This window comes from Lissotriton vulgaris, chromosome 10 (genome assembly GCF_964263255.1).
Source record: "Lissotriton vulgaris chromosome 10, aLisVul1.2, whole genome shotgun sequence".
NCBI lineage: Eukaryota > Metazoa > Chordata > Amphibia > Caudata > Salamandridae > Lissotriton > Lissotriton vulgaris.
Window position 1 is genome coordinate 542,607,196 of NC_141698.1, and position 14,094 is coordinate 542,621,289.

Consider the following 14,094-nt stretch of genomic DNA (forward strand, 5'->3'; position numbering starts at 1 on the left):
ACCTGAGGGACCGGCCATCTTCAAAACCTGCACGAAGCTTAACCAGCACGACCGCCGAAGGATCCTCGAGTGAGTGCACTGGGGTTTGAGAAGCCCCAACCGAGAGCAGCTCCAGCACCGAAGTCCAGCTACCCAGCATCCACGAGATCTGTGTGGGGCCCTTCTGCTCTTTGCTGCTTGCCACGTTGTCCGGTCACTTGCCCGTCGGCTAGTGGCCCTCCTGACGACGTACCACGACGTTTTCACCACTGGTCTGGTTGCTCCAGACTGGCCCTTGCTCCCTTCCAAAAGAGTAGCACCCCGGACCCTCCAGGTCCACTCCAGACGCCATTTTGACTCCACCGCGTGGGCTTGCCTTTGCCAAGGCTTGTTGCTCCAATCCTGGTTCCAGCATCGCCGACAGCAGACACCATCGTGGGACAGCTCGCACCTCCAGCCTGGTCGCCGACAACGCCTCCTGGCCCGTGTAACTGCAGAGTCCAGCGTCGCCCACTCACCTGATCGCGGTGACCTCATCCGGTGCCATCCTGGTGCCCACACAATCACTGGCTAGTGATTAAGAACTGAGTCCCCTCTGCTTTCAGGTCGTCTCCATCACCGATCCAGCCTTGGATCACACCGAACATCTTCACTGGTCGCCTGCCAGCAACTTCTTCTTTCAGGCTCCATAGACTACAACGAGGATTCCCGAGGTCATTTGAACCCTATGCAACCGCAGCCCCTGGGCTAGGTAACCCGAGCATTTCGGTGCTCCAACGCAGGTTCACTATCCAAGTGTCCAGATCCTTTTTCGTTTTTAGTCTACCTAGTCGGATTCGTCCGGAAACAGTAACTTTAGAATTACTAGCATCCATAGACTTTGTCCCGCATTCCGCGTGAGAGTGCACACTCTGCACCCAAGTTCCCTAGGCCTCCTGCTCCTAACCTTAGAGTTCAGTAGTGTAGTCCTAGCGGTCCTGAAGCCTCTGGATCGTGTTACTCATCTGCTAGTATTTCGCATTCCACTTTTAGAGTATATGGTTTTTCGTGCCCCTCGGGCATTTGTGTAATTTGTGCAACTTGAAGTATTTTCGTAAGAGTTTTGTATTGTGCTTAGCTCCCTGACTCATAAAGAGTTCAGGGTAGAATTGTTATTAATAAATATACTTTATTTTTATAACAACTTGTGTGGTGTCCTTTCAATTGGTGTTCAAGGAGTATATGTGATGGTAAAACAGCTGGCTTAACACGCCCTCTGGAGTTTAGCCTAAAGACTGCTTTTGTCCACGCTACTAGGATAGCTGGTCTATAAGGTTGGCTTACAACCAATCATCAATAAGGGTCGTTTGGAATGATACACAGTGATCACTATATATCAGGCCAACTTCTCTCAGCACCCGCCTCCGTGAGGGCCCCACAGTGGAAAAAGCAGCTCCTCTGTGGGAAACGGCTGTAAGCTAAGGTGGCAGTCTCCGAAGCCAATCGGAGTGGGCAAGAGCCAGGCCCGAAAAGGAGAAAGAGGAGCCGAAGAGTGGGGGACTTGCGGTTCCTCCAGTGAAAACCGCGGCAGTGGCGATGGCACGGATCTGTCTTTCGATGACGCTGTGGAAAAAGCCACGATGCGGCGGCCAGTCTCCGGTGAGGATGACACCAGTAGGCACCCAACCTCTGGGGAAGAGTGGACATCTGAGGACGAATCCACCACCTGACGCCGGTCCGGTGCGGTACAGTCCGCAACCTGGAGCAGGGCGTCATCGTCATCCACCACCACAGGAGACGCTGGACAGGCCTCCACCCCGTCACACAGCGCAGGGGACCGGGACGGACTGGAGCCGAGGTGGTCAAGGGGCGGCGCCGGATTGGCTCCCACTCAACAACCAACGAGGCAGCCGCCTGCTTGGAGTAACGAGAAGCACCTGGAGAGAGACAAGGAGTCCCCCGCCAGCCTCGATCCATGGGGGGGCGAGAGAGGTCCGCTGACCCCACAGCGGCGCCAAGGCCGACTCTACCTCCGACAAGGCAGCCGCCTGCACGGAGGGAGGAGAGGGACTGACATGGAGCCCCCCGCCAGTCATGCCCCATAAGGGGACGAGAGGGGCTCGCCAACCCCTGTGGTGCTGCCAAGGCCGACTTGACCTCAGAGGCAGCAGCCTGCGTGGAGGGATGAGAAGGACCCGGGGAGGGACGAGGGGTCCCCCTCCAGCCTCGACCCAGGAAAGGACGAGAGGGGTATGCCGACCCCTGTGGCGCCGTCCGGGCCAGAAGCTGCCGGCGCCGAAGCTGCGTCACCTCGGCCTCAGAAAGGACCTGTGAAAAGGGCCCAGTGGGGCTCGGGGATGCGTCCCAAGCCCCGGAGACCTCCCGCGACACCACAGGGACTCCCGCAGGAGTTTGTGGCAAGGCAGAGGCGCCGTGGTCGGAAGGAGGGACCCCCTAAGTGCTGCACCCCAACGGCACCACATCCTCCAAACATGGAGCAAAACCAGTCAGCGCCTGAGCCGCAGCCACCGGGGAGGTCGCAGAGGGCCCTGCATGGCGCAAGGGATCCGCCGACGTCCCCGAAGGCGGAGGAGGAGAAGCCAGCAAGGCCTGCAAAGCAGCCGCATATGTCTCCATTTGGGCTCTTGACGCCCCCTCACCGGGGAACGGTGGATAGGGGTACGATATACAGCCACATCACCCACGAAGAGCCCCCGCCCCCAATAGGCCGGAAACCAGCCCTCAAGGACAAACTGCGACACTTACCCACAGGGAAGCAACGCTCTTGCAGCACAGGGGATAGATGAGGACGATGGCGACGATGACGGCCACTCCGAAAACCCTCCGCAGAAGCCGAGCAAGGAGACAAAGCTGATCTGGACATGCGAGCCGGGAGGAGTTTCATGCGGCGTTCCCGCCGCGACTTCAGGCTTCAACCGCTGACACGCCTCGCAGTCCGTGGAGCCGTGATCCTCCCCCTAGCACTAAATGCAAATGAGGTGAGGGTCCGTCGCCGAGATCAAGCGTCCACAAGACAAACACGTTTTGAAGCCCGAAGGCATCCGCGCACTGTTCCCACAATGCACAAAAAGATGGAAGGAAAAAGAGCCTAAACAGGTTCAACGCAAGAGCCGGATCCAAGTTGCACGTGGAAAAGGAAAAAACGGACGTAGGCGTGCCGGGGTGGGACTTAGGTGACCTCGCTGACGTCACGTACGCGGGCGACACCTGGGTGGAGTTGTGTGATGCTGTCCCCCCCGCTCCCCCAGGCGCGCAGGGATGCTGGGCAAAAAGTTTCCGGATCCAGTCTCACGCCTGGGGAGAATTCAACGTTCAAGAATCTGCGGCTAGTAGTCTCTATCAGATAACGCATGCGGAATCACAAGAAAAAAGAACATTGCGTAATTCTTAAATCTAACATATGAGCTATCCTGGCAAAAAGAAACAATGCCAATGATGCAATAAGCAATGTTATGGTTTGACCAAATCTCTCCCATTGCAGTTGCTCTTCTGCACTGTGGAGCTGCTCAGGCGTCTATTTCATGCTATGGAAAATGCATCTTCAGACAGCACCTATAGCAAATTTCGACCTATGATGGATCTGCAGGAACTAGTAACCTTTATAAATTCAAATGACCAGATCCTTAACTGAACCAAAGTTCTCAAAAAGAGCATTTAGAACAAAGAGCAGCAAAACAGATTAAACATCTTAAAAAACGTCAGTAATTTATATCAATTTTAAGCAATACTTTATGTACAATGAAAAAAGACATGCATAGTCCAAATACAATGTTGAAAACAGCATTTTCATAACAAAAAGAAACAAAAACAGGAAAGTGTTAATAGCATGTACATGGATTCAAGGAGGACCATCCTTTTGCCTGCTGCACAAAGTATATTTCACAATATGATATAGAAGGAAGAAATGAACTGCTCCTTTTCTCAATGGGCCTCTTTTTTGCATTCTATACAGTGATTAAGTCTTCGTCTTTTTATTCCTTATTTATAAGTAATTACAGGGATCGCATGATTTACATGTTTAGAAATGCTTTTTCTCATTTTCAAGTTTCACGCAAAAGAAAGCAGGTTACTCCCACCCCCAAAAAAGAAAAAAACACCTCCTTTTTTACTTAAATTAAGCAAGGCTGAAAGAAATCGTCCCATTTCCTCTGGTTTCCCCTCTCTTCTGTATATGTTGTTTTGTTGGTTAAAAGAGTTTTTCTTTGTGCCAGAGAATAAAAGCAACAGTGTCCACATCTGCAAGACAAGGGGTTGTCAGACAGTATTAGTGTTTGTGTGTCTGTGCAAAGTCAATTCCTATCTCCGAGACAGGAGTCAGGGCCTTCTACCCTCCAACCCCAAAGGGAACGCTTGAAAATGCCAGCAGAGATTTCATTATTGAAAAACAAAAATATTTTGTCTGTTTAACTGCTTGGAAAAAAAGCTGCTTGGGTTCAGTTGGAATAGTGTATACCTTCAAAGAAAAGTTTCTAAATGGTTTCTTTTCAACGTTTTGTTGTGAACAGCAAATGCTCAGAAGTCACAAATACAAATTAAAAAATATGAATATAATAAACTTCTTTTCCCCATTAAAAAAAGAAATTTCTTTTTTAAGAAACAAGTGAACAGTAACAACAAAATAGAAAAAAAACCTGCTCAGATAGTTTAACTGCCTGGTTTTAACAAAAAATATATTCTTTGTAATGTTTACTTTGTTTTTTTTAACAGCAATTAATCATTCCATGTGTAGGAATTTACAGTCCAATCTAGGAATGAAAAGTAGCCTAGAAGTCTGACATGTAGCAGTACAAAATGGCCAAATAACATGAAAGAAAACAGGAAAGGAGAAACCTCCACAGATGCTACAAACCCTCCACAAATTTTTCTAGTGTGTCGCCCGTGGTGTCACCCACCAGAGATAAATCGTTCGATAACACACTCCTATTCGGTGTGTTTAATTGTGGAAGCATTGCACTCTGTTCCGGGTTGCCTAAGTGCCCCTGATCCATGGAGCCAACCATGGTTGCCACAAGTCCTGGGTGTGGTGAACCTGTCTGAGGTGAGACATGATGTGGGGAAGGCTGTATCCTTGGGGATGGGCTGGAATGTGGAGGTTGGGATTGGGGACGGGGGGACTGAACGGGGGCTGGAGAACGCACTTGACTACTGAGAGAGGTGGCCATCTGTTGACCGGGAAGATGAGATGCAGAGGGTTGGCCAGTGAGCAAGTGCTGTTGGGGGCTCATGGAGTTAGCTTGGCCAGAAGAGCCCATCTGCTGCTTCAGTTGCTGCTGCTGTAAAAGTCGCTGCTGAAGTGCTTGTTGAATGCTAGGTGCTCCCTCACCACCAATGGCAGTTTGCCCAAGCTGATTAAGTTGCCCTATTTGAGGCATTTGTCCCATTGTTCCACCTTGAATTGAAAGGTGCTGCTGCATTCGCTGCAATGTTTGAGAGTAACCCCCAGGTCCTTGAGGCTGCTGAAACTGGCTGTGTCCAGCTATTCCAGCTGCCATGCCAGCAGTTCCCTGTTGCTGCTGCTGTAAAATCTGTCTCCGTATAATCTCCCTGTACTGTGGACTCACATTTGCTAGGCTAGGGCTGTGGCCTGGATTCATAATGCCAATGGCTTGAGCCTGGGTGTTCATACCTCCAATTCCTTGTTGTTGGGGAGGCACAGTGGGTCTTTGGATACCCACCTGCAATGCATTTATGTTCTGCAGGTTGGGTTGAGGGTGCATTGCTGATTGCTGCATTACAGGTTGTGTTTGCTGCATTCCAGTCTGTGGCTGCTGCATGCTGGGCTGTTGTGGTTGCATGCCCGGTTGGTTTGCCACATATTTAGCAGTTCTTTGTTTAATAAAAGCTGCCATAAGTTGAGGGTTGGACTTCAAGATATTAAGAACTTGCTGCTGCTGCTGAGGAGAGCTGGGTGATTTCAAAGTCCGAAGAAGGTCTTGAAGTGCATTAGGTGGGATGTTACGGGGCTGCTGTGGGACTCCTGGCATTCTCGGTCCAGCCACTGCTTGCTGTGCTGACAATGGGATGACAGGTCTAGGCAACCCTTGTTGCGGAGGCATGGGGGCAGTCTGCCACTGTCCAGGTTGCAAGCTGCCTATGACCGGAGGCCCATTAACTGGGTTAGGTCGTGGTACGCTAATGGGTACCTGCTGTAACTGGCTCACCGTACCAACAGTTTGGTTTACAACCCCTCCCCGGCCTGTTGCTAAGCCACTGTTGATGTTGGTGACTCTATAAAGCTGTTGCTGCGGTGCTTCTCTCTCAATCTGACGGGCAGCTTCCACAGCAGCTGGCGGGGGCTGAGCAGGAGGAGGCAGTGGGAGAGGAGCTGGGGCCACCTGGTTAGCTGGCTTGCCTTGCAGAACAGTAACGGGTGGCTGAGTACGCACCACAGCTGGAAATCCAGGTGATGCCATGCTGACAGGTGAAGGAAGAGGTTGAGAAGGAGGCTGCGGGGTCTGTGGGGTGCTCGGCTGTTGCGTTGGAGTACCAGGTGTTGCTGAGGTAGGCGAAGGCAAGCTTTGCTGAGGCACATTGCGGGTGTTCATGGTAGCAATCCTGCGTCGCATGAGCTGGGCTTGCTGGAGGCGGTGCTGAATCTGCTGTTGCCTAAGTTTCTGTTTGATGTTGAGGCAGAAGGGAACAGGACACTTGTTCTCTTGGCAGTGCTTCGCATGATAACAACAAAGTGCTATAAGCTGTTTGCATACTGGACAGCCACCGTTTGTCTTGCGCTTGCAGCCCTTGGTGTGTTGGACCACTCGCTTCATCTTCTGGCAGGAAGGCAATGAGCAATTGGCATTACGGCACTGGCAGGCATGAACCAGGGACTGGATACAGCGTTGGATGCTCAGACGCCGAGACTCTTGGGGACTCTTGGACTGAGCATCTCCCTGGTTGTTACTCTCCTCGTCCAGACCAAGGCCCCATTTAACCATCTTGTGCTCGTGTCTTTTAGTGTTGTAGCAGTTAACGCAAAGGTCATAATCCTTCAAGGAAGAAGAGAAAAAAAGAACAATTACTTTATGCAAGGCAATACACTTAAAAGAACAAAGGAATACCCAAAACCTGAAGGAACGAATCAGATACTTTCCCCAAATAGATTAAATAATCTATCAGATGTGGATCTCTGGCAACAAGACTTAACTTGACATATTTAACTAAAATATCTAAAAACATTAAACAAAACTATTCAATATTCATTGAGTGCTATGTTAAAGTATTTTATAAATTAAACATAACAATCATGAGTTACCACAAAGGACTTACAATACCTAATAATACCGACACATATTTACATGTCAGTGTTCCAGTTCAGATGCAGTTATCAAACCAAGTGTTGGAACAACATAATCTTTAGGTGGCCACAAAACATCAAATTTTAAATACTGCCTATTTTTTGTTTTTAACTTAAGTTGCAGCTCTACTGGCTACATCCACAGGAATTCACTCAGTGACAGCTGTAATAAATCAACCTCATTAGTTCAAAAACATGGATCCACCTGAATTTCCTTCTCATTTCACGTAATTCATAAACGTTTAGTTAAAGTCTGCTCTAGTACAGTCCCTTTGTTTTAAACAGAGAAGGCTAAAGTTATAGTAAAAATAGTCCCATTTTGTGATGAGGTAAAATATCTATAAAAATACATGGTAGCAAGTAGCACCAATTAACCTTCCTCCAAACGGACAAGTTACTTACCTTCGGTAATTCCTTATGTGGTAGAGACATGATCTAGCCACAGATTTCTTACCTGTGAACTTCCAGGCGTCAGGCTGGATACGTAAAACTTTTGCTGGCAGACCCATGTGCCTGCAGATGGTGTAGGTCGACTATGCGTGGCACAGTATGGCGTGGAGTTTGTTGTGACGTCTGCGTAGTATATGTATGCGACACCTCAGCAAGCTGACATCAGCACTTTTCACAACTTTCCACCCCAGAAGGGTAGAGCCATGAAGATAACTGACAGTGGTGTGTTTATACAAGTAGGGCCCTGAAGGAAAACAGCCCAGACCAAAAGAACTGATGCACAAGTTACTACTTGTGTAACTATATATCTGTAAGAGACATTAGTTAGTGATAGATTCCTTACCTTAGAATATCCCCAGGCGTCAGACTGGATCCGGAAAGTTTTGCAAGAAGACCCCTGCGCGTCAGTAGGCAGTGTCGCCCTGCTCAGCGTCCGTCGCTGGAGTCGTATGCGCCGAGATGACGTTATGGAGACTACTTAAGCGCCACCCATGCGCGCGGACGTCAGTTCTGTACAAGACTTTCCGTGCCAGGAACGCAGAGCCATGCAAGAAACTGACCACAGGTGCATAGAAACTAGGACCCTGAAAGGGATGTCCTTAACCCTAGTAATGAGGTCGCAGAACAGGGAGGATGGGTGGGGCGATAAGGGATCTATCACTAAATAATGTCTCTTACAGATATATCTTTACACAAGTAGTAACTTGTGCATCTGAAAGAGACACGTTAGTGATAGATTCCTTACCTTAGAATAGATACCCCAGCAATACCAACCCCGATGGTGGGTCTGCAAATAAGATTACACCAGAAAGTAACGGAGAACAGGACGGCCAAAGAAGCCGTCTCTCCGGACTTGACTGTCAAGGCAGTAATGCTTGGTAAACGTGTGCGAGGCCCACATAGCTGCCTGACAAATGTCCTGCAAGGGAACGCCGCGTCTCAAGGCAGTAGTTGCTGCAGCCGCCATGGTGGAATGGGCACGCAGCCCCAGAGGAGGCTCATTCTTAGCCAACGAGTAACAGGCCTTGATGCAGAGAACGACCCACCGAGAGATGGTCCGTTTGTGCACGGCCTGACCTTTTTTGGCGCCCACGAAGCCAACAAACAGCTGGTCATACACCCAGGACTGTTGTGTGTGGCTGAGAGCGCACGTTTTGGGTCCAGACGGTGGAGTTTCTCTTCCTCTTTTGAAGGATGCGGAGGCGGAAAGAAGGTGGGCAAAGTAATGGTCTGCCTGATGTGGAAGGGCGTGGCAACCTTCGGCAAGAAAGGAGGACGGGTCCTCATTATCACATTGTGCAGATAAACGGAAAGGAAAGGAGGTTTAGAAAAAAGAGCCTGGAGCTCACTCACTCTTCTGGCAGAAGTGATAGCTACCAGGAAAGCAGTTTTGAGAGTGAGAAGAGGCAAAGGACAGTTATGAAGGGGCTCGAAGTGAGCGCACATCAGATATGTCAAGACAAGGTTTAAGTCCCATTGAGGAATGATGAAGGGCACGGGAGGAAACGTGTGCGTAATGCCTTTCAGAAAATGGTTAACAACCGGAAACTTAAAAAGAGAAGGCTGATCTGGAAGCCGTAGAAAGGCAGAGATGACCAAAAGATAACCTTTGACAGTGCCCAGAGCAGAGCCCTGCTGGGCCAAAGGAAGAAGGAACAGAAGGACTTCAGAAAGAGGGGCAGAAAGGGGATCCACAGACTTAGCTGTGCACCATGCCACAAACTTGTTCCACCTGCAGTCGTATCCTGTTTTAGTGGAGGGATGCCTGGCTGCCAGAATGGCATCACAGACTTCGGGAGGAAGATCGAAAGCTTTCAACTGTCCCAGCGCAATCTCCACAGATGGAGGTGGAGGCTAGACAGGTTCGGGTGGAGGACCGTCCCCTGCTGCTGCGACAGAAGATCCTCCCGAAGAGGCAGTCGGATCGGGGGATGGATCGCCATGCTGAGTAGCTCGGGATACAAGTATCTTCGTGCCCAATTCAGAGCCACAAGAATGACTTGGGCCCGTACGCGCCAAATCTTCTTCAGTACTCTGGGCAGAAGTGGTATAGGCGGGAAGGTGTACAATAGACCGCAACTCCACTCGTGACGAAAAACGTTGTGAGCGAGTGCGCCTTGGGAACTCCAACGCGCAGAACTGATGACATTGCGCCTTCTCTTCTGTGGCAAATAGATCTAACCAAGGCTCTCCCCACTGCAGAAAGAGACCTTGCACCACGTCAGAGTTAAGACACCATTTGTGATACATCAAGGACCGGCGGCTGAGTTAGTCCGCCCTGGCGTTCAGAGAACCTGCCAGGTGTTGAACCACCAAGGAAATGCCTTGATGTTCCAGCCATGTCCAGAGGTGCAGAGCCTCCTGCCATAGGGTCCAGGGCCCACCCACCCTGTTTGTTGCAGTACCAAATGGCGGTGGTGTTGCCCCTGAACACCTGCACCACACTTCCGTGGACAGAGGGAAGGAATGCCTTCAGTGCAAGTCTGATCGCCCGAAGCTCTAAAAGGTTGATAGGGAGCCGGGACTCCGCCGAAGACCAGAGGCCTCTGATCTCCACCTCTCCAAAGTGGCCACCCCAACCCAGGAGGGACACATCAGTCATCACTGTGTGCTCCGGTTGGGGGAGGGAGAGGGATCTGCCATTGACCCAATCACCATTCGTGAGCCACCACTGCAATGGTTGTGCAGTGCCCTCCGAGATCTGGAAGTGATCGGACAGGTTGCCCTGATGCTGTGCCCATTGGAACTTCAGGTCCCACGGCAGAGCCCACATTTGCCATCTGGCAGGAAGCACTAGCAGGATACAGGAGGCCATCAGGCCCAGGAGCCAAAGGGTCAACCTGACAGAAACCCGGGATAGAGGCTGAAAGATTGAATATCCCGGACTCTCAGTTCCTGAGGATAAACCTGAAACCGCGTCGAACCCAGAACCGCTCCGATGAAGGGGAGCTTCTGAGAAGGACTCAGGTGCGACTTGGGCACATTGATTGAAAACCCCAGCAAATGCAGGAGGTCGGTAGTAGTCTGGAGGTGGGTGACAACTGCCCAGGGCGAGCCCGCCTTAAACAACCAGTCATCGAAGCAGGGGAAGACGGACACCCCTGACCTGTGCAGATGAGCTGCGACCACCGCCATCACTTTCGTGAACACCCGAGGGGCGCTGGTAAGGCCGAAGGGAAGCACGGCAAACTGAAAATGTTCCTAGCCTACCGTGAACTGCAGGTAACGCCAGTGAGCCTGCTGGACGGGGATGTGAAAATAGGCATTCTGCAAGTCCAACGCTACCATCCAGTCTCCAGGGTCGAGGACAGCCAAGACCTGAGTCAGAGTCAACATCTTGAACTTCTCTTTCCGGAGGAAGCAATTGACATTCCTGAGGTCGCAAGCCCCCCTTGTCCTTCTTGGGTACCAGAAAGTAGTGGGAATAACAACCAAGCCCCCTTCTGGCCCAGGAACAAGCTCAATGGCCCCCTTGGCCAAGAGGGCCGTGACTTCCTGCTGGTGAAGCGCAAAGTGATCCCCCGACATGTGGTGGAACTGAGGTGGCATGGCCCAGGGGGGGTAGACTCGAAGGGGAGGGAGTAACCTCTCAGGACAAGTTGCAGCACCCACCTGTCGGAAGTGACCAACGCCAAAGGGGAAGGTGATGACGAATCCTGCCAACCACTGGCGCCCCGAAGCACAGACTAGAAAGGCTTTGAGGCGGATGTTGCAGGGGCAGAAGTAGACTGGCCCTCACGCCGGCCCACGGAGCCGCCATGGCGGCCTCCACGCCCACGCGGAGTTTGGTTCTGCACAGGCTTGTGACCGAATGAGCGGGCAGGGGCACCCCTTCCCAGGCCAAGAAAGGAGTGAAAAGTAGACTGGCTGGGCCGTGGCGGAAAGGCCTAAGGACTTGGTTGTAGCTCAAGAGTCCTTAAAACGCTCCAGCGCACTGTCGGCCTTATCACTATACAGGCAAGTGCCATCGAAGGGCAAGTCCATGAGCGAGTTCTGGACATCTGGGGATAACCCCGTAGATCTCAACCAGGCGCGACCACGAAGTGCCACAGTCATGGAAATCGCCCTACTGAGAGAGTCTGCGGTAGCAAAGCCACAACGAATGGCGAATTTACCCGCGTCCTTACCCTCGGCCACAGCCTGGGACAGCACACCCTGGACCTCTTCAGGACACGGAGGCAAAACCACAGCAACGGTATCCCACACCGGGTGGGAATAGCAGCCCCACAGACATGCAGCGTTCACCGAATGCTGCCACAAGCTGGCCGACGAGAACAACTGCTTGCCGAACTGCTCCAGCTTCTTAGATTCCTTTTCTGGCGGAGCCGTGGGAAAGGCACTCTGGGACGTCGACGCTTGAATGACCAGGCTCTCGGGCGTAGGATGAGTGGTCAGAAAGGCAGGATCACCCAGCGCCGGCTGATGACGCCTGGCAACGTTCTTAACCACAGGCGCCCCAGTGCCGGCCGCGACCAAGTGCCCAACAAGACATCAGTGAGGGTGTCATTAAACGGCAGCAGTAGCTCTGATGAAGTGGATGCCGACTGGAGCACTTCAGTGAAGAGATTAGTTTTCAGGGCCACCATAGGGAGATCAAGGTTAAGGACCTCAGCTGCCTGACAGAGTACCACCGTATAACGAGGCAACTTCCTCCATAGTGGACTAGGGGAGAGGCAAACCCCGGGTCAGAGGAGACGTCGAGGCCGCCGGCCTCTTCCAAGTCGTCTGCCCAATCTTGCTTGGAGTCGCACTGACGAGCAAGAGGGTCCTCGGACCCCTGCCGGTCGTCCTCAGCCTCCGTCGTGTGTGGCGCAGACCGCGGCTGCGGGGGAGGAGCACACAGCGGCGGGAAAGACGCCGGCCGGGGCCGAACCGGTGCCATGTCCCAATTCGGATCCGAGGCGTCGACAACTGGGGCAGAGGCGGAACCAACGGCATCCACTGCGGCACCACAGGAGGAGCCGAGGGTGGCGCTGGGGCCGGAGCTGGCAGCGTAGGACCTCTTGGCGCCAACGGCGCAGGATCCTGCGGCACCTGGACCAGAGCCTGTGGAGTCGACGACCCAGCAGGATCCCGACACGGGACCGCAGGGCCCAAAGGCGCACCGGCGGGAGCCCGAGGCCTAAACAGGCGGTCCATGGCAGCAAGAAAATCTTGCACCAGTGCCGGAGTCGCCGACGGACCCGGGTAAGGCGGGTAGGCCGTGGGACTCCCAGGCTACGAAGGAGCCGCAGGGGCGGAACCCCTGTCCCCCTTGTCTGCATCCGAGGACCAACGGGGGGACGTCAGAGAGCGACAACACTTCTTCGACTTCTTTTTGTGCCGTCTCTTACCCGAATCCGAGGGTGAAGGCTTGGAGCCTGGGGAGCGGTGATGGTGGCCCCGCGAGCGTTCACGAGAACGGCCCCTGGACCGCGAACGGTGCTGGGACGAGTGCCGAACTTCAAGCAACTTCCGGCGCCGCTCCCTCAAGGCCTTCAGGGCCATGGCCCGACAGTCCAGACAGGACCGGGAGTCGTGGTCGTGCTCCAGGCAGTAGTGACAGACATCATGGGGGTCCGCCACCGACATATTGCGACGGCAGGCCCCACAGGACTTAAACCCAGGCACCCCTACGCACCAGAGAAGACCAACAAGAGACAAATAGTCCCAAAAAAGACAGTCAAAAAGTGACTAGCGTACGTGCTCTAACCGGATCTGCGCTTACTGGCGTGGAAAAAGAAATTACTGACGTCAGCTCGCATGGGTGGCGCCTAAGTAGTCTCTGTGATGTCATCTTGGCGCATGCGACGGACGTGGTGCCGCACGACGCCACCTACTGATGCGCTGGGGTACTGCTAGCAAAACTTTGCGGATTCAGTCGGACGGCTGGGGATATTCTAAGGTAAGGAATCTATCACTAATGTGTCTCTTTCAGATCAGCAGTGCGGGGAGGATAGGCAAGGAATCTGCAGCTAGATCATGTCTCTACCATATACAGCGTTACTGAAGGTACGCAACTTGTCCATCGGATAGTAACATCTAGCTGCAGATTCCTTACCTGTGAACAGATATCAAAGCTATACCATCCCCAGAAGAGGGACTGTGGAAAATTTAAACCAGAAAGACCTGTTGGACCGAACAGCCAAAGAGGCCCTCCCTACGGACCCAATTGTCCAGGCAACAGTGCTTGGCAAACATATGCATGGATACCTATGTTGCTGCCTGGCAGATGTGAAGCACAGGGACACCACGCTGGAGAGCCGTGGTGGCTGCCTTTGGTCTAGTGGAACGAGCTCTGAGACCTTCAGGCGGCGGTTTATTTGTACAAAATTGACAACATTTTTACCATCGGCAGGCATATATCGACTTAGTGGAGGGACGCCTGACCA

General features: G+C 52.3%; 1 protein-coding gene across 1 annotated transcript in view; it reads right to left on the bottom strand.

Moving 5' to 3' along the window:
• Positions 1-3,690: 3,690 nt before the first annotated feature.
• Positions 3,691-14,094, bottom strand: part of CREBBP (CREB binding lysine acetyltransferase) — a 1,189,106-nt gene continuing 1,178,702 nt past the window's right edge. The window contains exon 24 of the mRNA XM_086939791.1: positions 3,691-6,965. Coding sequence (XP_086795917.1) covers positions 4,821-6,965 — 2,145 coding nt within the window. The 3' untranslated portion in view covers positions 3,691-4,820. The remainder of the gene's footprint in view (positions 6,966-14,094) is intronic.